Source organism: Panthera onca, chromosome A3 (genome assembly GCF_046562875.1).
Source record: "Panthera onca isolate mPanOnc1 chromosome A3, mPanOnc1 haplotype 2, whole genome shotgun sequence".
Lineage (NCBI taxonomy): Eukaryota > Metazoa > Chordata > Mammalia > Carnivora > Felidae > Panthera > Panthera onca.
The window spans coordinates 91061282-91081591 of record NC_138341.1 but is presented as its reverse complement, the minus strand read 5'-3'; the positions used below and the strand labels follow the sequence as shown (position 1 = coordinate 91081591).

General features: G+C 46.3%; 1 protein-coding gene across 8 annotated transcripts in view; it reads left to right on the top strand.

Annotated features, from left to right (window-relative positions):
- Positions 1–19572, top strand: part of SYNDIG1 (synapse differentiation inducing 1) — a 180782-nt gene extending 161210 nt beyond the window's left edge. For all 8 annotated transcript variants that reach the window (XM_060610662.3, XM_060610697.3, XM_060610647.3 and 5 more), the window contains one exon: positions 18327–19572. In XM_060610662.3, the coding sequence (XP_060466645.1) occupies positions 18327–18485 (159 nt within the window). In that variant the 3' untranslated portion in view covers positions 18486–19572. The remainder of the gene's footprint in view (positions 1–18326) is intronic.
- The last annotated feature ends 738 nt before the right edge of the window (positions 19573–20310 follow it).

Genomic DNA, 20310 nt, shown 5'->3' with positions numbered 1-20310 from the left:
TCACCTCTGCCCATCCCCATCCTCTCAATGTGGTCATCACAGCATCTTATTAATTCATTATCTGACTACAGATGCCCAGTCACTGCTAAGCCAAGTGCACGGGTATTGTTGCTTTTCAATTCTATTCAATTCTATTCAATTCAATTACTATAGTTCATGGACTTAAGCTTTCTCTTTACCATACTCATCAATAGCCTCTAGATATAATTTTTCATGATGTGACCAAATGTATCATATAAGCTATGGATTCTTTTTTTTATTTTCCTGGAGACCACACTCCTGGGGTCTTCTGTCTTCCTGCTCCAATTTAAGTTGACTGCTCTTTGATGCCATCCCTTTAACCTTTTGATTCCCTTGTAGTTTTGGCTCCTTTTTATTCCCTGTGTTTTTGTTTCTTGGATCTCGGGCCTGCTCTCAAGAATATTTATCTCTGCAACACCTGTTATTGCCATTGGTGTATCCATGAAAGACAATATGTCTTGCATTCCAGAAAGATGGCAAGCTGCCAACATGGCAGACCAAGGGTAATTCATTTCCAGGAGATGGGTCTGGGAGCTGTGGCTGGGCTTCTCATTCTTTTGAGGGGAGAGAGAACATGGTGTTTGACCAGGGAGGACTTACAAATCCCATAGCCTCAGAGTGTGCCATCTATGAAAGAGGCTAGAAACTTCTCCCCCAGGCTTCTTAAACCAGGAAGTAAGCTCTCTGTCTGTTCTGGACAATCAGGGCACAGTCAGAACCTCAGGGCCAGGCTAATCCTAGGTGTGGGCCCTCAATTTACATATAAGCATGGTGCAGGATACCCACTGAAAAATTAAAATATACGTAATTCAGGATTCACGCTGTGGCAATAAAAAGATGCTTCCTAAGGACAATGAAAGTTTTGCAAACCAGCAAAGAGGAAAATAATTAATCCTAGCTCTCAATAAAAACACAAAAGAAATGTATAATCTATATGAAGGGGAAAGACATACAAGAGGGTCATCAGTGGATTTTCTTCCTAAAGCAGAACTATTACTTCCAGAATTCAATTAACAAAAACAATTCATTTTTAATCTCTTTGAGATTATTATAGAACTCTACAATAATCCCAAGGAGATTAAAATAATTAAAATAATTTAAGTGATTAAGAAGGAATAGAGATCCATAGTGAAAGAATGAGAGATCATAGTTAAAAATATTTTAAAAATCCAAACTTGGAAAATTCACAACTAGAATTTTTAGAATTGGGAAGTATAGAGTACCTGTAATAATAATAACAAAAAAAAAACATTTTTGGTTTAAGCAGCAGATTGACTGGATGCAACTGAAGAAAGAATTTATATACCAGGAGATAGATACATGGGAATCACCCAGATAAGCACAGAAAGAGAGATGGAAAACAGGAAAGAGACATGGCACAAAGAAGAGGTCCGACATGCAACCAATAGAAATTCCAGAGAGACAGAAATGAGGACAAAATAGAATAGCAGTGATATTTAAAGTCATAATGGCTGAAAATTGTCCAAAGTGAAGACAGGTATACATCATCAGATGGAAGTAGCTCACTTCCTGAGTCCTGAGCAGAGGAAAGTAAGCTTAATAACACATAAGGATACATCATGGTGGGGCTGTAGAGCAGGAATTGGAAGAATCAACAAAAGGCTTAGCAATTAGCCCTTCATAGCCCTGTTTTACTATTTTACCCCTGGCCATCTCATTGTTACAGCTTTGACTCTTACCTACATATAGGTAACTTCTGGTTCCTAACTCCAGTGCAGATGCATATGGACAAATACATGTCTTTGCTTGGATATCTGAAAGGTAACCTTGAATCCTAGGCCAAAGGCCAACTTTGTCATCACCTTGCTCCTGCTCCACTAAATATACCTACTTCCCTTTGTTTCACTGGTGTCACCTTTGACTTGCCACAGTTTTCTATCCCTGTCCCTCACTTGGGCTGTCTGGAAGAGGCATGGGGAACATCTGAAATATGCACATCTCTTGCTCTCCCACCCATACTCCCTTCTTTCTTCTGCAAGCAGACCATCAGTATCTTCCATTCTTAAGGAGCACACCAGACCTGGATGGTCTATGCCTCCCTACCTCTTCATTTTTTTTTTCTCCTCTCCAGCCCCACCAGTCCCTTCTCCCTATACTCCACCCTCATTCGAAGTGCACCTTCCCCTAGTCCCACAACAGGACATCTCCAAGCTCAAGCCCTGAGTCCCCAAGGAAGGCTTCCCTGGCCCCCAAGTCCGGTCATGCTCTTCTGAGGCACGCCTTCATGGAACCATTTACAACAGTAATGTCAGCTCCCCACTAGACCATAAGCTCCAGGAAAACAAAGTCTGCCTTCTCACTGACTTTTTTATCTTCAGCACTTAACACAGAACCCTGCAGGAGGATGACACTAAAAACCATTCCTTTAATGAATGAAGAGTGTTAAGGAATAATTTTGCAGATATATCCCAAACACTTAAGTGAATTGGTGCCTTTTCCAACATTAATTCAAACTGTGTGCTGACTTGTGAATGAAACAATGATGTGTCCTGCAGACACGCCCTTCCCCCTTCAAGCTATGAGCATCACAGTGTTTACTGCTGAGATTGCATCTGGCTCTGGTGGTTTGGTCTCTGTATTGCTGAACTTGGTTTTCTCACTCATTTCTAATATTCATTCTTCCCTCTTATGATGGCTTGCTTAGCAAAGGAGCTGGATTTGAACTTGTCAAATTTGTTTAGTATCTGCTGCCAGTAAGTAGCCCATGCTGGTCCCTGTTTTGGGCTTACTCCTGGCCGTCTGTCTCTTCATGAGGAACCTCTCTGCCTTCTGGTTGGCTGCACAGCCTGCCAGCTGGGGGTGGGGGTGCACTTTCCAATTCTACTCCCTAAGGGGCCTGTAATTTGTTTTGCTTTCCTGCTAAAGAATTCCTGACCTGAAGCAACCCCAAATGTGCAATGACCTAGTGGGAAAGAGGGAGTTAGGTCTCAGAATTTACCTTTAAGTCAAGTGGAATGAAGGTGAGATGGTCATGGCAGGAGTCACTTGGATGTGACACTGGGGAACTCCCCAAGGGACACACAGGAACCTTCACAAACCACCTCTGCTAAAAGGAAAAGTGTCCACTTCAAGACAGGGGCTTCAGTTCAGTTGACTTTGCTTCTTTGTCCTTCAGAAGCATGCCTGTGAACCAGACTGCCAAAGACTGTTTGTGTCCCCAAATCCAAATGTGAAAACCCTGACCCCCAATGCAATGGCATTAGGAGGTGAGGCCTTCTGGAGGTATAGGGTTGGGATGAAGCCATGATGGGATTAGTTCACTCGTAAGGGGATAAAGGGACCACTGTGCTATTGCTGAATCATGTGAGAACACAGCAAGAAGGCAGCTGTCTGCAAACCAGGAAGAGAGTTCACACCAGAACCTGACCCTGTTGGCACCCTGATCTGACCTCCAACCTCCAGAACCATTAGAAAGGTGAGTTTGTTGCTTAAGCTCCCCTACTAAGGTAGTTTGCCAAACTAAGATACAAACTTCCCAGTGCATCCCCAACCTCCCATAGGGCTCCATTGCATGTACCTAATTACAAGTATAAAATACTCATTTCTCAAGTTTTGTTGTTTATCTCAAATGAAAAAAGACATTTCTATTTGGAAGCCAAGTTCCAGTGGGACCAGCCATAATAAGTAGGATTATTTTATGAAATGTGTCCAGGCGACTCCTGCTGCCCCCGTCCTTGGGAGATGTCATTTGAGAAGTATCCTCATATTTCAACCTGAAGTGAACAATGCCTGTTCTTTTCCACAAATGCCTGTTGGGCCACATCCCCTGTGCCACATTTTGGGAAACATTTCATTCAAAAAGGATGTTTCTCTAATGCTACCTTTCCTTCCCCTGCTTGGTTTGATGTGATATTAATGCACAACATACAGATTCCCCTTGATTCCACTGCATCTGTTGTGCCATTTCAGCTCAGATGCATGGATTTCAAGCTACGGAGAAAGCACTGTTGTTCACTCTGCCGTGTGTGTACAAACTACTCCACATTGGTCCCCAAGGTCCACCAATTGGGAGCAGAGTGCAAAATCACAAATATGCCTATGCTGACTTCTTTATTAGACCTTCTAATGATGTGCCAGATGTCAGATGCAAGCTAATGGAAGCAGCTTGGGTCGAATGAATTCAAAAGTAAACACAAGAAATTTTCTTTTATTGGTTTTAAAAGAATAGAAGAAATTTTTAAAAGTCCTCTAATGCCCTGAGGCAGTAATTCAAAACCACCCTTGTAAGCAGACAATGCGGCTTGGTTGTGTGCTGGAGTGTGTACACATTCCCTGGTCTGTCCATGGGCTCTCCCAGATCGGAGGGGAAATATGGGTTCCTTAGAATGGCATTTAGACATGAATTTGGGGTTTCAAAATGAGATGCTGGGTGTGAGAAGGCATATTTCTACTCTCACATCAAATATGATTGGAAAAGAGTTCAGACGTGGATGGGGGAGCTTCCTGGAGGCTAAAGAGGATGGAAGCAGCTCTGTGTGCAACAAGGTTACATGCTAGGATCCATCCCCAGCCAAGCCTCCAGCTTGGCTTTTGTCCAGGTGAGAGAGCGTGCCTCAATTCCTGCCAGCCACTGTTGGAGAAAAAAGCCTGTCCTTTGCAGCTGGCCAGCACCAGGAACTCTCACTATAGCCCACTGAGTTAGGGAGGAGGGAACCAGGATCTGAATATTTTCATTCCTAAAACTCTTGAGACGGTATTACATGAGGATTTGCTGAGAATGCCTACCCTTGCAAATATAAGATAAATTCAGTGGTAGCCATATATACTGGTGGTATCAGGTTCTCTCTCCCCAGCCTCCACCATTCTCAGCCCAGGTGTAGACCTGCAGCTTGTAGGCCAAACGGGCAGCAGAACCATCTGGTAATGCAGACATTTAATTTGCCAGAGATCCTTCTCAAAGCTGAAGGCTTGCCTCACGCACTAGCAAGAGCTTTCTTCCTCCTACTTCCTTTCCTCCCTGTTCCATCACCCCCCTCTCCCTCCTTTCTCTGTAGCCCTGAGCTGGATTTCCTTGCTGAGCTACTCCAGTGCGAGCTACAGCCACAGGAACAGACAGTGCCTATTCAGCCATCAGAATCCCGACTGGCAGCGTGGGAAAGCTGGCTAGTGGTTGGAAAGCTGACTACTTGGTCTGTTTATGCTGTGTTTTGGGTAAATGAGATGACGTTCCTATTCAGATGATCCACATCCAACAGGATGCAGATGCTTTCAATTGAAACAATAATGATAACTGTAATGAACAAGCGTGTTCAAAGACAGTTTGGCTTACTTCTTCTAACAAGAGGCTCAGTCCACCAACCAGGAGAGAACTACGCTGACACAGCATCATCCATCTGACTACAGTGATCTCAGGTGGTATGGCTGATGACTTTTAATTTTTCTACAGTTTCCTTCTCAAAGTGCCTCCCAAGCATTTTTGAGAGGCAGCATGGCTTAATGCAAGATCAGTTTTCTAGAGTCAGACCTACAGGTTTCTGATATATTGCTGAATAGTTGTATGACTATGAACAAGTTACTGCCCCTCCTGTGCTTCATTTTCCTCATCTGTAACTGAAGATAAGCAAAATCACTGTGTCACAAGGTCTTGATACTAAAACACAGTACCTAGGACAGAGTAGTGAACATTCTAGCGATCTATTGCCCTTTAGCTAAGTACCCAAACAGTTTGAGACAACTACTAGATGCTCATGGATATAGATAGATAGATAGATAGATAATAGATAGATGATACATAGATTTGAAATTTCCTAACTCTATAGGGAGAAAGCCCATAATCAATGGCACTTCTATAGTGACAAGCATACCCAGTGCCCAGATCTTTGTTTCTAACACCAATTTTCCAATAAAAGCAATCAGGGGTCCATGGGGAAATGGCTGATTATAGGATTTGGGCAGGAAATATACAGGATGAGCCTGAAGCAGCATCCTACAGTACAAAAAGGGAAAAGTGCTCCAAAATCAAAAGGATGGGAGCATGTCAAGGGGACATAGGAGCCAGCCTGAAAAATCTTTTCATGGTCAAAGTGACAAATAGTATTGAATTATAAGCCAAAGTATAATGTATAATATCAGGGTCCATACTGATATAAATAAGTGACTGGATGAATTGATTCATGGGGGAGAACACACAAATCTCCTGTACAGATGAATTCCAAATGATTTATGTAGACACTCCACCCTGAAGGAAGAAAAGCACATGTCTCATATCATGTGTGGGATATGCAGTGACCTCCTTTGACAGAGGACAGTATGCAAAGGTAGAAAGAAGAGTGACTTTAGAATAGGGAAACCTGATAAATACTACTTCTGCCAGACAATCAAGGTCTGTATGCCCAGTGATAAGTCCTGTTGATAGGATGTACTCTTGACATGAAGTGATTAGAAGGGCACTTTACCACTGTGGTATTCCTCCCTCAAATCCATTAGACAACTGTCAGTAGAGGAGCATCCTACAATATGTATGACCAGTGCTCCTCAACATTGTCAAAGTCATCCAAAGCAAGGAAAGCCTGGGAAGCTATCATAGCCAAGAAGAGCCTAAGGAGACATGATATCTGAATGCAATATGGTATCTTGGATGGGATCCCAGGACAGAAGGTGGATAGTAAGCTTAAAACATGGACTTTAGTTTATGATAATGTATTAACATTGGTTTATGAGAAACCTGCATGCCTATTACTGTGAGTATAAAATCTATTTTACAGACTGAACCTTATTATGCATACCTTATTATCAACAAGTCTACCCCTAGCTGCATACCAACAAAAATAAGTATATATGTTCATTAAAAAGTACTAGAATGCTTTTAGCAGCCTTATTCATAATAGCCCAAAACTGGAAATTATCTTTACACAAGAAAATGGGCAAATTAGTTACAGAATATTCATACAGTAGGACACTAGACAATAAATTATCTATGTAACCAACAGGGATGAATCTCATAGGTGAAGGAAGCCACACACACTAGTGTCTACACTCTAGGATCTGTTATAGGAAGTTCTGAAGTGATAACTGCTGGGGGAGAGTGACAGCAAGGGGCCAGAGAAGGCTTCCAGGAGCTGACTCGGTTCTGCTCTCCAACCAGTAACCCGCTGGTTACACAGGTATGTGCATGTTGTAAAAATTTACCAAGTTGTATGCTTATGAATTGTGCACTTTCCCTATGAATGTCATATTTGGGGAAGGTGTGCGTGTATAATATATATATATATATATATATATATATATATATATATGTGTGTATATGTATATATAATATATGGTATGTGTGTGTCTATGTATATAGAGATACACATATATATTTATATAGCACATATTTTTAAAATAATGAAAGATACAGAATAAGCCAATAGCCAAATGTATAGCCATTTATAGCTGTTCAAATTTGAGAAATGGGGAGGGTGACAATTTTCAGTCCTGCTAATTTTGTCTCTAATTCTTATTTAATAATAGAACTTCCTATGATCTCATGATCACTTTTATTCCCTAACAATCTGCTTTCTGACCACATGTGACCCTGGAAGAAGCAGGTGGGGCTGGGGGCACTGGGCAGGCACACAGAGGGTGGCCTGGGCAGGGAGGTGGCAGTGGGAGACACCAGGAGACAGTGCAGAGTGGAGGTCTTCTCACCCTCCCCAGGGGCTCCCATTTTGCCTGGGTTCCACTCAGGTTCCCTGGACTCTCACTTGAGGAGTCCCAGCCTTCCAGCCCTCCCCTAACAGGCAAACAAACAAGTGTGTGGAGAAACCAAGGCAGTCTTCTCTCTGGATGGGGCCAGAGGCAGCCTCTGGGGGAGAAAGGGTGTGAATGAGTTGGAAACCTCGGCCACAGGGTGGAAGGCCCCTTGGGAAGGACTTGCAGGAGCTGAGTGCCCTCTAGGGTTTGGTGGCTTCTCTAAGCCCTCATGGAGAATGCGAGGTGGCAGTAGCTCATACATCCCACATGAGCGTGGCACAGTGGTCACTGTTGATGTGTGTGTAGTTGCAGTTGTGTTCTCTGTGAAATGAGATCCGCAGAAGAAATGATTTTGATGACATTTCTACAGGATGTTCCCTTCCCCCTGAGTTCAGGGGCCCAGATCAAAGGCAGGTGGAGTGGCTCCTCGAAGGCCGGTGCTCTGTGCCCATGCCCAGGTGACTGAGGTTTGAGTCAGGTTTTACCCAAACATAAGCCCATTCTTGTGGCTTATGTCCCAATTATCTTGCTGTTCTCCTTTAGAATGTTACATGGAGTCTGCCTCTTCTTTGAGTACAGCTCTGAGTACCTTAGTACATAGCAAATGTTAACTGTAATGAATAATGGAAATAACCTTTGCAATAATGCAAAGCAATGTAATCCAGCCAGACAGATATTGGTACTAGAGGAAAAATGAGTCATAAAATATCCAAAGCGCTATAAATTTCCAAAGAGATGATTCTGGAGGCAGCAGGTGTCTTCAGGAGCCTGTCACAAATCTTGGAGGTTGGTGTTAGGTGCTGGCATTTTCTGCTCAGGCCCTCCCACCTGTGCCTGGACCCAGCTCCTCAACAGGAATGAAATGAATGTGTCCGTGGATGATGTGGAACGTGGAAACATCCAACCTTACCTATTCTTCCCCTCAAAATGAGTGTAAGAGAACCAAAGCAGCAGGGTGTCTCTAAGAGAAAATCATGATTTTACTAGACCCTCAAACAATACTTCTAGCCAAGGGAAGTGAAGACTTTGACAAAGATTGTGAGAAACTCAACCCAGAGCTAAGACAAATGTTGGCCCATGGTTCCTGGCCCATGTGTGAAGGACCAGAGTCCAGACCCTTTAAAACATTTCAGATCATCTCAAGAAGGGGAGATGGTCTCCTAGCAGGGGGATGGAGCTTGGCATAGAGAACCTTTCCAAAGTGACACGAGGTCTGGGGCTAGTGCATGTCCCCATGAGAGATTCCACAGTCACGCGAGGCACATATTCTAGTGGCCACCATGCTGGACAGCACGGACATAGAACACCTCCATCCTCATAGAAAGCTCTCCTACATGGCACACACTAGACAGTCCCTCTCTGACCCACCTTCTGACCCTCTTCCTGGCTCTTCTCTTCCCCTCCTCTCCTGGATTCCCCGAGGAGCAGCAAACCCTTCTCCCTCTGTCACGCAGAGCATTGCATCATGCCCAAACTTAAAAAGCCAAGTCCTTTCCTGTGCTCAGCAGCAGAGCCAAGTAGGCTTCACCTTACACAGAAAGGGGTCATGATTATAAATATTTCCTTTGTGGATACCCCTGATTTATATCTTCCTTATCAGCTTGTAGACTCTATATAAGGCCAGTGACTGTCAGCCACAGGGATGCCCCAGAGGGTTCCTGTGGTAGTGGAAATGTTTCTGACCAAAGCGTGTTTGCACTCAGAAACCATGGTAGAAAAGGCTGTACTGTAATCTGTTCTATATTCATGGAGTAAACTGTGATGAACCCATCCAGGCTCCTGAAACATGCAGCTACAAGGCACCAGAGTGGTGAGTGCTGGACCCCCAGCAGCCCCTCCCTCAGCAGGGGCAGGTAAGGCTCTCTGAGGATATAGTAGGTGAGTTAAGAATTTAAAAGGCCACTGCAAATACAGAGCTAGAGAGCAGTCTGTAGAGAGAAGCCAGGGCATACCTTCACTTGATTTGCATCTGTCTGTATAGAGAATTTAGCATCTCCTTTCCTTCCCTCTTCTCCTCTGGTTTGGATATCAAGGTTTTACTAGTTTCATAAAATGAGTTTCTCTATTCTTTATGAATAGTTCTCATATGGTCATTTAATTTTTGGTAGAATCACTTCTAAAATTATCTTGGGTGCAAGAGTAGATTTTTTAAACTATGCTTTCTTCCAGTTACTGACCCTCTTCAAAGATATCCACTAACCTACTTCTATGCCAACAGCACAGACTACTTTAGCCTGTTTTTTACTTATGTAAATAGAATCCTGTGTCCAGCTTCTTCTGTTCCACATTATGTTTCTGAGATTTATTTCCTTACCATTACTGGGTATCATTATTGTTTATCCTTTTTACTGCTATTGAACATTTGTCTGGCTTCCTGTTTGGAGCTATTATGATGGTCATTGTTACAAACATTCTTGTAGATGTTCTTTGGTGAACATATAAGTAATATTTAAGTATTTACTAACAGTAGATTTGTTGTTGTATAATGTGCTCATATGTTCAGCTGTGAGAAGACTGATAGTTTCTCAAGTAGTGATAAGAATTTACACTCCTACCAGGGCTGTGTGAGAATTTGTTTTTTCCACATTCTCACTAATAATTGGTAGTGTGTCCCTTTCCCACTTGAGCCTGGTGGGGTGGGGGGGGTGGTGTACAGCACAGTTCTTTCAAGATGTGCTTGGCTGGGGCATGGCTGCACGCCTGGGAAGGAGGGGAGCAGTATCTCCCCCACTCCCCTCCTCCCTGCTTGCCAGCCATGGTGTCTTCCCCTTTCACATGGTAGACATGGCCAGATAGAGGGTAGAGCAGTCTTACCCAACTCAGGCTGTCATGTGAGGCCTCATGATTTCTGGGCCTGGAGGATGCATACAGCTTTTTTTCTCATCTAGGCATTCTTGTGGGTTCTTTGCAGATATCCCACATGCATTCTGCATCCTCAACTACAGTTTGCATGAGACAAGCCATGCATCTTTGTCAGCATTTTCTGTGGAGGTCTGCTTGACCCTCAGTTGGCCTCTGTTGGACAGGATCTAAGACAGTCCCAGTGGCAGCACACCATGTCTAGTTCTTGGTGGGAGGGCCTGGCCTGTACCCACAGAGCAGCACTTCTTTCAGCCCTGACCCTGAAGCCACTGGCAAGCCCACATCTGCCTTTTATATTCTCCAGACAGGAATTGGTCATGTTCCCTCAGTGCAAGGAACATACATGAGAACCCCAGTGCCCATTTAACCTGCTCACCCTGGGCCTACAGTGAAAGGCAACACCTGCCCTCCTAATGGAGTGGGCCTGGGTCTCACAGCATACTTTAAGATTCCTTCAAATTCCCTTCCCTGCCTCCAAACACCCAACCCTTTTGTCCTCTCCAGGGGGACACAGGGCTTCAGACATCTGATTTGGTTCTCCTCTCCTGTTTTGAAAATTGGGAAATGTTCAGCGGCTATATAGCTATCCAGCACCATGTCTCTTATGATATTGAGCCTCAAACAGAACTTCTAGCTATTGTGAGTGAGCAGAAGAAGAAAGGTAGGGAGCATCAAACAAATATGGTCAAGGGCTTATAAATCTCAGGTAAACCCAGGACCTGGGTGGGCAACAAGAAGGGGAGCCACATTGGAAAGTCGGTAAGAATTGGACAGCCTGGCTGATCTCCAGCTGTGGCAAGACCTGGACACACAGGAAGCATCAGAGGAAAGCAGGGCCTAGAATCTAGTCAGAGATCATGCGAAGAAGCCAGTCCCTGCAGATGAAACCCCTAAAAGTTACGACTAGGAAAGTTCTGTCACCACCAACAGAGAGACGTTTCTGTGGATAAATAAGCAAAAGTATTAAAAAGTGCCACCCAAGGAATGTAAATTTAACTAATTCTCTGCAAGATGGACTGTCTCATCATGAAAACCTGAGCAAATTTAAATTCTTAAATGAGTATAAGAAGCTTCCTGCCTTGTGATAGATGACTTGTGCCCCTGATGTGGTGGTCTGATTTGGTGCCTGGCCTCACCTCAGGAGGTGTGACCCCAGTGGCACAGCTGACTGACCTCACACTTAGCCACAGTGTGTTTGTCCTGGTTGTGCATTATTTGTTTATATGATTTTTAATTCCTCAGTTTAAATCCCTTCACTCAAGAGAGAGGAGAAGAAGCCAGTGGCTTTCAGGAATTTTAGCACTGTTTTCCTTTTGCTCTTCAGTTTAAAAGTCAGGTTTTCTATGTATCTTCACAACCAGATAAATTAGGGTAGTTGTGTAACCAAAGAACCAGAGTGCCCATTTAGTGTTTCAGTGTGAAATGTTCCATCAGGCTGTTGAAGAACTCAGTGCCTCCAAGGTATGGGGGGAGGGGGACATTTCCCCAGTCAGGCCTGTGGCTGAGCCAGGCCCCCAAGGTGCCCTGTGGAGTCTGAGGCTTCTTGCTTTCTGATTGGAGATTCTTTCTGCCCCAGTGTTTTAAGGCTCCCCACTCCCTTATGACTTTAGCCACCTTCCAGAGGGTGCAAGTCTGGGTCCCACAGAAGGTACAGCTAGGTGCTGGTCAAGAACTTGCTAGCCACCTGTACTTTCTTCTAAGCAAAAGACCCCCAAAAGAAAGTAAAAAAGTTCACTCATGACCTGTTGGAGGAAGGGTAGGGAAGGAAAACCCAGCCCCAAGGGAGAAGTTTCCCACCCCAAATCAGGAGCAGGTGGATTTCCTGTCCTGTTCATGGGTACAAATGGGAACAGCTGCTTATAGATTGGGCCAGAGGGCCTGGCTTACAGTGTCATGCTTCTTTCTGTCCAGTTGGTGGCCCTCCCAGTTCTGCCTTCAGGGGTGACAGAGGTGATGCTGAGGGAAAGCTGCCTGTAGGCAACCACCCTGTGAACATGAGCTCCATGGGAGGACTGCCTCTCAGCCTAGTCCCAGGAGCCAGAATTGTCACTGCCCCAAGAGTTGGCACAGATTTGATTCTGATCTGACTGGAGGAGCTCCTGACTGTGATACCATGAGTGCATCCCTTGGCTTCATGGGAGTTCACATTCACCTGTGCAAGCAGGAGCCAATCTGAGCCATAGCTACACTTTCGTGAAAGGGTCGCCAGGAGCAGATCCTGAGATGCCCGAAGACAGGCCATCTGTCTAGGAGGAGAGTCCGGGCAGACTGGAGGTGAACAAGGGGACGAGGAAAGAGCCAGAAACTTCCAGTAAGGGGACACTGAGCCAGTGAGACCTGCCTTTCCCCAGCCCTGTGGCCTGCCTCAGCCCATAACTCAGTAAGGATGTTGAGGAAAGAGTAAATGCAGCCCAAGCCCCACTTAGGTCAAGACAGAGCCACCTCACTGAGCAGTTCTCAAACTCCTGACCCTCAGAAACTGGTAGACATGGAAATGCTTATTCTTGTTTGAAGCCAAAGTTGGGGATGATGTGTTCCTCAGCAATGGATGATAAACACAGCCATCAGGAGAGAGAAGGCTGCCCAGGATGGGTGCCTGGAAGCCTGCTGGCCTCTCACAGGCAACAAAAAGCCTGCAGGTCAGGTCCTCAGGGAGCCTGCCCCAGGCCCACAGCCACGTCACAGCTGATGCAAACATTTTATTGCTGTCTTAGCTGTAGCTGGTCAGTCAAGAAATAGATGACTCACCCCAATTAGATCATTTGCAGAGGGCTGATTTACAAAGATGGCTGGCGTGGGGACCACAAGGGACAGGGATGTGACTGGAGTGGGCATGTCAGAGAAGCCAGAATGAGGAGGCCTGGAGAGAATAGGATGGAGGGTTTGAACCTGCAGGAGTCATCGGTTCTGCAGCCCTCACAGGTGGTGAGCCCTGTCCCCCTCTTCTAATCTCCCTGAGAGGCCCTTAGGGAGAAGGAACCAGGGCAGCTTCCCAGCCACAGGCAGGTAAATGTGGGAAGAGCGTGGGTCTGGAGAGTGAAGGGCAGGAGCCAGTGTCAGAGCTTCCACTGACCAAGCGTCATGCCCATTGGTCCACTGCACAGATGGGAACCCCAAGTCTCAGACTCCCTCCTCCCCTTTTAAAGTAGGTGGATGGGGCGCCTGGGTGGCTCAGTCGGTTAAGCGGCCGACTTCAGCTCAGGTCATGATCTCACGGTCCATGAGTTCGAGCCCCGCGTCAGGCTCTGTGCTGACAGCTCAGAGCCTGGAGCCCGTTTCAGATTCTGTGTCTCCCTCTCTCTCTGACCCTCCCCTGCTCATGCTCTGTCTCTCTCTGTCTCAAAAATAAATAAACGTTAAAAAAAAATTTTTTTAAATAAAGTAGGTGGAGCACATGATTTTAAGTAAAGTCACACGCACACTCCCAGGGGCTGGCAGTATCCTTGACCCCACAGTGAGAGGGCCTTGGTGGCAGGTCACCCCACTGTGGGAGAAGATGAGGCTGAGCAGTATTGGGGTTCAGGGTCAAGAAGGCCATGCATGCTGTGTGCAGGGCACGGGGACTATAACAGGCACTGCCGGAGACAATGTGAGTGGGTCCACCTGTGGAAAGGTCTGTAGCTGGCAGCTAGAGAAAGTGGGAAAGGTGTAGGCAAGTCAGGAGGAAGGGGCCCCCGACAAGTACAAGACGACTCAAGTAAGTTATTTGAGTGCCTAAAAACAAAGTGCGAGAGGGAGTTTAAGCTGTCCATTTCCTTTGGCACACATCACCTTCCACAGCAGAAGGCATTTTCCAGGAGGACAGACTAGGATCAAGGATGGGGCTCCCACCTGCAGGGCATGTTGGCCCCACAAAAACAGAGGTCAATCCCATGTTGCCATTAGAAAGGAGGCTATTAGGAGGTAAAATGCCAGCCAATATTCCTTAGGGCCATAAACCAGAGGGAATGAGGTTTAGAAATAACACCCCACAAGCTAAAAACAAAAGTGTGAGAGCTGAGGGTGTGAGTGGCTTCCCTTTCTGCAAATGCCCACATGCAGGAATCAAAGAAGTGCCTTGCATGGTGAACGGACAGGCCATCAGGGCACACAGCTGCCACGATCTCAGGTGGGGACACCCAGGAGGCTGAGTTCACCCCCTGAGCTCTGACTCTCCCAGTTTCATTCCTTCTATTGCTAACATGGAAAGGTGATTCTGTTGGGAAAAGGTGGGTCATCAGGATGCTCTCCACGCCAGACCAGGGCTGCCTTCTTGAAAAGCAGTGAGTCTCATCCCAGTTTGCCTGAACTGTCCCTATTGCAGCACCGAGTGTCCCAAGTCCTGGGAATCCCCTCAGTACTGAGCAAACTGGGACAATTGGCCACCCTGGTCTCGACCTTGCCTGCACACTGGAATCACCTGGAAGCATGAAAGGCACAGAAGCCAGGTCCCAACCCAGAGCCTCTGACTTCCCTGGCCCAGGGTGTGGCCTGGGCATCAGGAGTTTTCAAAGCTTCCTGGCAATTGGAATGTGCCCCAAGTTTGAGAAGTCCTGCTGCAGAGCCATCTGACATGGTGCAGTCTGTGCTGATGAGACCCACATGCCGTTCCAAGTAAGGCCTCTCAGCATGCCTGCAGCACACTCACTTACAAACCATGGGCTGCATGTGCACACTGGGGTGTAGACAAGTCTAGATCCCCAGTTAAGGCAAGCAAACAACATCTGCTTATTCCAGCCAAGAAGCAAGCATCTGCAATGTCCTCCTGTCCCTACCAGGAGATGCCAGGTTGGCTCTGTTCCTTGGTATCTCCTTTCCTTCCCCACCCACTCCAATGCAGCAGTCAGAGCAGCTGGGAACGTGGCTGCTGGGGGAATCCAGTAGGCCTGGCTGACCCTCAGCTCATAAAAATGCACATGCACACAGTCCTGCTTTCAGCATCAGGGCTTCACAGACCCCTGGATCCAGGACCAGACCCCTGCACTCCTGCATAGCAAGAAAAGCCTGGAGACTTAGCCCAGAAGTTTTCAGTATGGAAACATTTCTTCAAGGTTGTACCTCAAAGGAGATACAAGCTGATTTGTAGCCACAGGATCCATTTTCTGAAACAAAGGATGTGTGTCAGGGACCACATTTGTTAGACCAGGATGCCCAGTCTGTGGAGTGTAAACAGCATTGCTACCTCACAGGAGCTTCTGCAAAATGCAGATGGTGAGTGGCATTGCTGAAAAGCAGCCTGCTTGCCAATGAGGCTCTATCTGTTTGCTGTTTCTGATACATCTCAGCAGATAGCATCTCCAACACAACACACTTCCTGTTGGAACAGTTGCCCTATAACCAAACAAAACGTAGAGGGTGTTCCCAGCTTGCACTGTGAGAGTAAACTGTGGAGCTTGATTCCCCAGCCGACACTTCTGGGCTCCTGGGGACTAGAGCACTCGCACCATGGGCTCAGAACCTGCCAGAGGAGATGTCTGCAGAGTTGGGCCAGAGCTTGGGTCAAGGCTGCCCAGTGCCACTACCTTCCTCACACAGACCACCAGAGAACCCAGGAGGGTGCATCTGGTGCCAGTACCACCTGGAAGCATTTGAAGGGAGCTGATTTTGTACAGTCCACTCAGTCATTCATGAAATGTTCAGTGAGTTCCTACCATCCACCCAGGCTTCAGGCAGACCGTGTGGACAAGGCAGGTGTGGACCCGTCTCTGGAACTTAAAGCTGAGCCAGGAAGGCAACTACTAAACATAGTTACTGAAACATGTGAGCCTTGATGAGATGGGTCAGTCGGGACCCAGGCACTCCCGGCAGGGCCTGTTTTCAGGGGGAGGGAGTGCCCAGTGTCCCCTGCCTTCCTGTCTGTCCTCTCCTGTAGCAGGGCCCAGGGCAGATTGCCTTAAGGGTAGTGGTAATGAGAGATAGTAGCAAAGCCCCATTCTGATGGAATGTGGCCGCCTGGCTAAGGATGGGCATTTCTAGGGAATCATGTTATGAGACACTGGGGTGTTTGGGAGTGCTGCTAGAGAAAATGAAACACAGCTAATTGAGGCTTAATTAATTAATTAGCATTGTCCTAGGAGGCTTCTCATTCAGCCTTCCCTTAGCTCTGCTTCATCAAGAATTGTGAGCAGTGAGCTCCCAAGCTCCTTTCCAAGAAAGAAAATCAGGAGAGGAAGGCAAAAACTGACCTCCAGGATCCAACAGGTAGGAAAAAGAGAGGTCCCAAGCAGACCAGAGTCCCTTCTCAACCAGACACAGAGCTCCACATTTCATCAGTCAGGGTCAGGACTGGGCAGGGTGGAACTTCATCTCATGAGTTACTTCTGAGTCTAACCCTTTGTGGTCTGTTGCAAAGGTTTTGGCATACCTTAGTTTGAGTAAACAACATACCACACCCATACCGGCCTACACAATGCAGAAATACCACTGATGACACATGGAGATAGGACCCAGGGAAGATCTGGTTTTCTGGAGATGGGCCAGAGAGTGAGTTAGGACATTGACCTGGACAGTGGGCTCTGCCTTTCCCCGACCACAAAGAATCCCCAGCCATCTTGGGGTTAACCCTCCTCAGCATCACTTGATCCTCCCAGGGGTTAGGGAGTTCTGGTAGCTTCTACCCCCATCAGCCAAATTCATCATTTTCCTCAAGTGGTCCTTTCAGGATGGTTACAGCTAAAACTCATGACAGTCTCCATGCTCTTGTGTAACATTTCTAGTCTCACTTGTGGAGAGGGACAGCTAAGGAAGGGGTTGGGGATGAGTACATAGGGTCTGCTGCAAAATACCCAACCAGATACAACATCCCAAGCCTCCACATTCCTATCCATCTTGTGATCCCAAGAAACATGAATTTTATCAAAGCAACACCTCATTAGGCAACTGAGTGACCAGAAATGGGGGTATTGGTCTTACATCATAATTTTATTGATGGTTGAATTTTACCAACTGCAGCTATGGTGAAGAAGGTCAATGGTCAGGAATGCTGGGTTCCATGGCCACCAGCTGAAGACTAAAGTGTTAAGTATCCTGAAATTGCTTTAACAGTCTTATGCCATAGTATCCTCTCTGGGAAATGAGAACTATAATTTCCTTCCTCACGCCCCTACTATGTTTTAAAGTTAAATCAGGTAAGTGTGAACATATTCTAGTGTTATTTGGGGTGCCTGGGGACTCAGTTAAGTGTCTGACTCCTGGTTTTGGCTCAGGTCATGATCTCACAATTCATGAGTTCAAGCCCCACGTCGGGCTCTATGCTGAAACGGTGAAGCCTGCTTGGGATTTCTCTCTCCCTTTCTCTGTACCTCCCTGGCTTGCTCACTCTCTCAAAAAAATAAATAAATAAAAATTTAAAAAAAGGAAATTCAGCGTTTTTCCAAATAAAATAAACTATCATCTATGGGTAGAAAAGAGGGTGCTGAGGCTGTAATATCTACTCTATCCCTCACATCCTGGTTCCCAAGACGCTGGACCCCACATTGGTGGTGGAGTACTGCCAGCCATGGGTATTCCTGGGGACAATTTTCTTTTTTTAAGCTTTAACTGCCTTGCAGTCTGGGGAAGCAATACCTCCCTATTTCTTCTTTGCCAGTTATAGAACAGCTGCATCACACCTGGGAGCACACCCAGTTACCCCTTGGCAAGTCCTCCCTGTCTGTTGTCAGCTAAGTTCAAAGTCGGAAAGGCACCAGAGGTGAACACTACAGTCACTTCATTTGCTCTGACTTGCTCATCTTGACTTCCTTTTTTCCTCTCTCTTTTCTCTCCAACAGACGAACAAAGCCGTGGCCAAGGGTGACTTCCACCAGGCCAGCACTAGCTCCCGGCGGGCCCTGTTCCTGGCTGTGCTATCCATCACGATTGGAACTGGTATCTACGTGGGCGTGGCTGTGGCCCTCATCGCCTACCTCTCCAAGAACAACCACCTATGAGCTTCCTCCAGGCACATAGGAGAAGAACCTGTGGCCAGTTGTGTGCAGATGCACAGAAGGCAGGGCTGGCAAGGGGAGGACACACAGACACACCTGTGTGATGCTGTACACTATAAATTATTGCCAAATGACTCCATAAAGCCCTGGGATTTTCTACCCATGGGTTTCTTTTGTTTTTACCCTTTAATTTCATTTTCACAGCACTGTGTAGAGCACGAGGCACATGGGCACTGCTGACCCTTCCAAAGGGAAGCTCCAAAGATCCTGACCCTCAAGGCCGTCTCTGGATGGATTCTGGTGGATTCATGACAGTGCAGCTCTCTCTGCAGCCTGCCAGTGCCTGGAATGCCATAGCATTAGCAATACACAAACAATTCAAATGTGTTTATTTTTTATGGAATATGGTGCAATAGGCAGAGGGCAGAGGACTCGTCACTTCTGTCTGTGGCCCTGCTTCACTCCTCCATCATTTTCCCTGTCCACGATCCTTCCCTGCAGGAAGAAAATGGGGCTGGCAGGAAGAGAGGCAGAACTGCTGGCAGTCCTCCCAGCTGCCACTGGTCTTCAGATGGGTCCAGCCCTAAAAATGCAAGTCCAGAATCACATGGGGTCTGTCTCCAGGCCCAGTGGACACTCCCTCCATGCTGCCCCCAGCCTGGGAACATTGGGCCTCCTTTGGAATATGTCCAAATTCAGCAGCCACCACGCAGCAATATGCAGTCTTCGGGCCTCGCTGATCTAGGGTGGGGGGCAGGCCACAGTCCCTCCCGAGACCCCTCCCAGAAAGACCCTGAAGTTTGCTCCAGGAACTGTAGGCAAAGGAGCTGTGGACACCATCTCAGCATAAAGATGCCTGTGTTGACACTCACCCTGGTGATGAGCAGTGACACCAGTGATCTTTAAAAGGAAATGAACCTTCCCTGTCGACTAAATGAATAGCTATTTTCTTGTCATTTTTTTAAGTGCAACTACTGCTTCATGCTGCTTAAGTTATCCGATGAATGCTGAAAAATAAGTAATCAGACATTTTAATACCATTTCACTGCTGTTTTACGAGTGTTCATTATTTAACAAAAATTATCTTTTAGCTTTTTTGCTTATGACTTTTTTTTTCTGATGAATATCAATTCTTGGGTTTCATTTCTACTTTTCACTTGTTTTAAATAACCACAGAGTGACCAAAGACTTAGCTGGTGGAAAAGTGGGAGTGTCTCCTAAGATAAGGGTCACAATAGCCCTGGCTGCTTACACTTTTACTTTGAATACCATTAATATTATTATCCTAATAATAATATTAGGGGACACAGGGGCCATCTCTCTAGGACAGTGATTCCTTCCACAGCACTTACAAAATACCTGCTGCCTGGGTCCCAGCCCCAGAAATTCTGATGTCATTGAGCAGGGCCACAGCCTGGTAATGCCAGTGTCCAGCACAAGTTAGGAACCACTGTCCTGGAATAAGGACTTGGGTTTGATCTCCTTCACCTGCCCCTCTCCCCCTTGAACTTAAATGCTTAATATTCTGAAAATTTGTAGCACTGCCTTCCTGGATCAAATCCAAGATCCATCTAGAATTTGTCCCTAGCAGATGCTCCAAAAACATATTCTAAGACCCTAACCCGAAGAAGAATATATGAAAGAAGCCCAAACATCCCTGTAAGAGTCAGAATAACCTGGTGATAGAGTGCATGGATTGGGATCAAACCAGCTGTGTGATCCATATGGGTGCATGTCTCTGAACCTCATCTCTAAGAGATGACAGTTAAGGCCCACTTCTGAGGACTTCTGGGGAATGCACGGGCACAGAGTCCAACGCCTGGCCCGG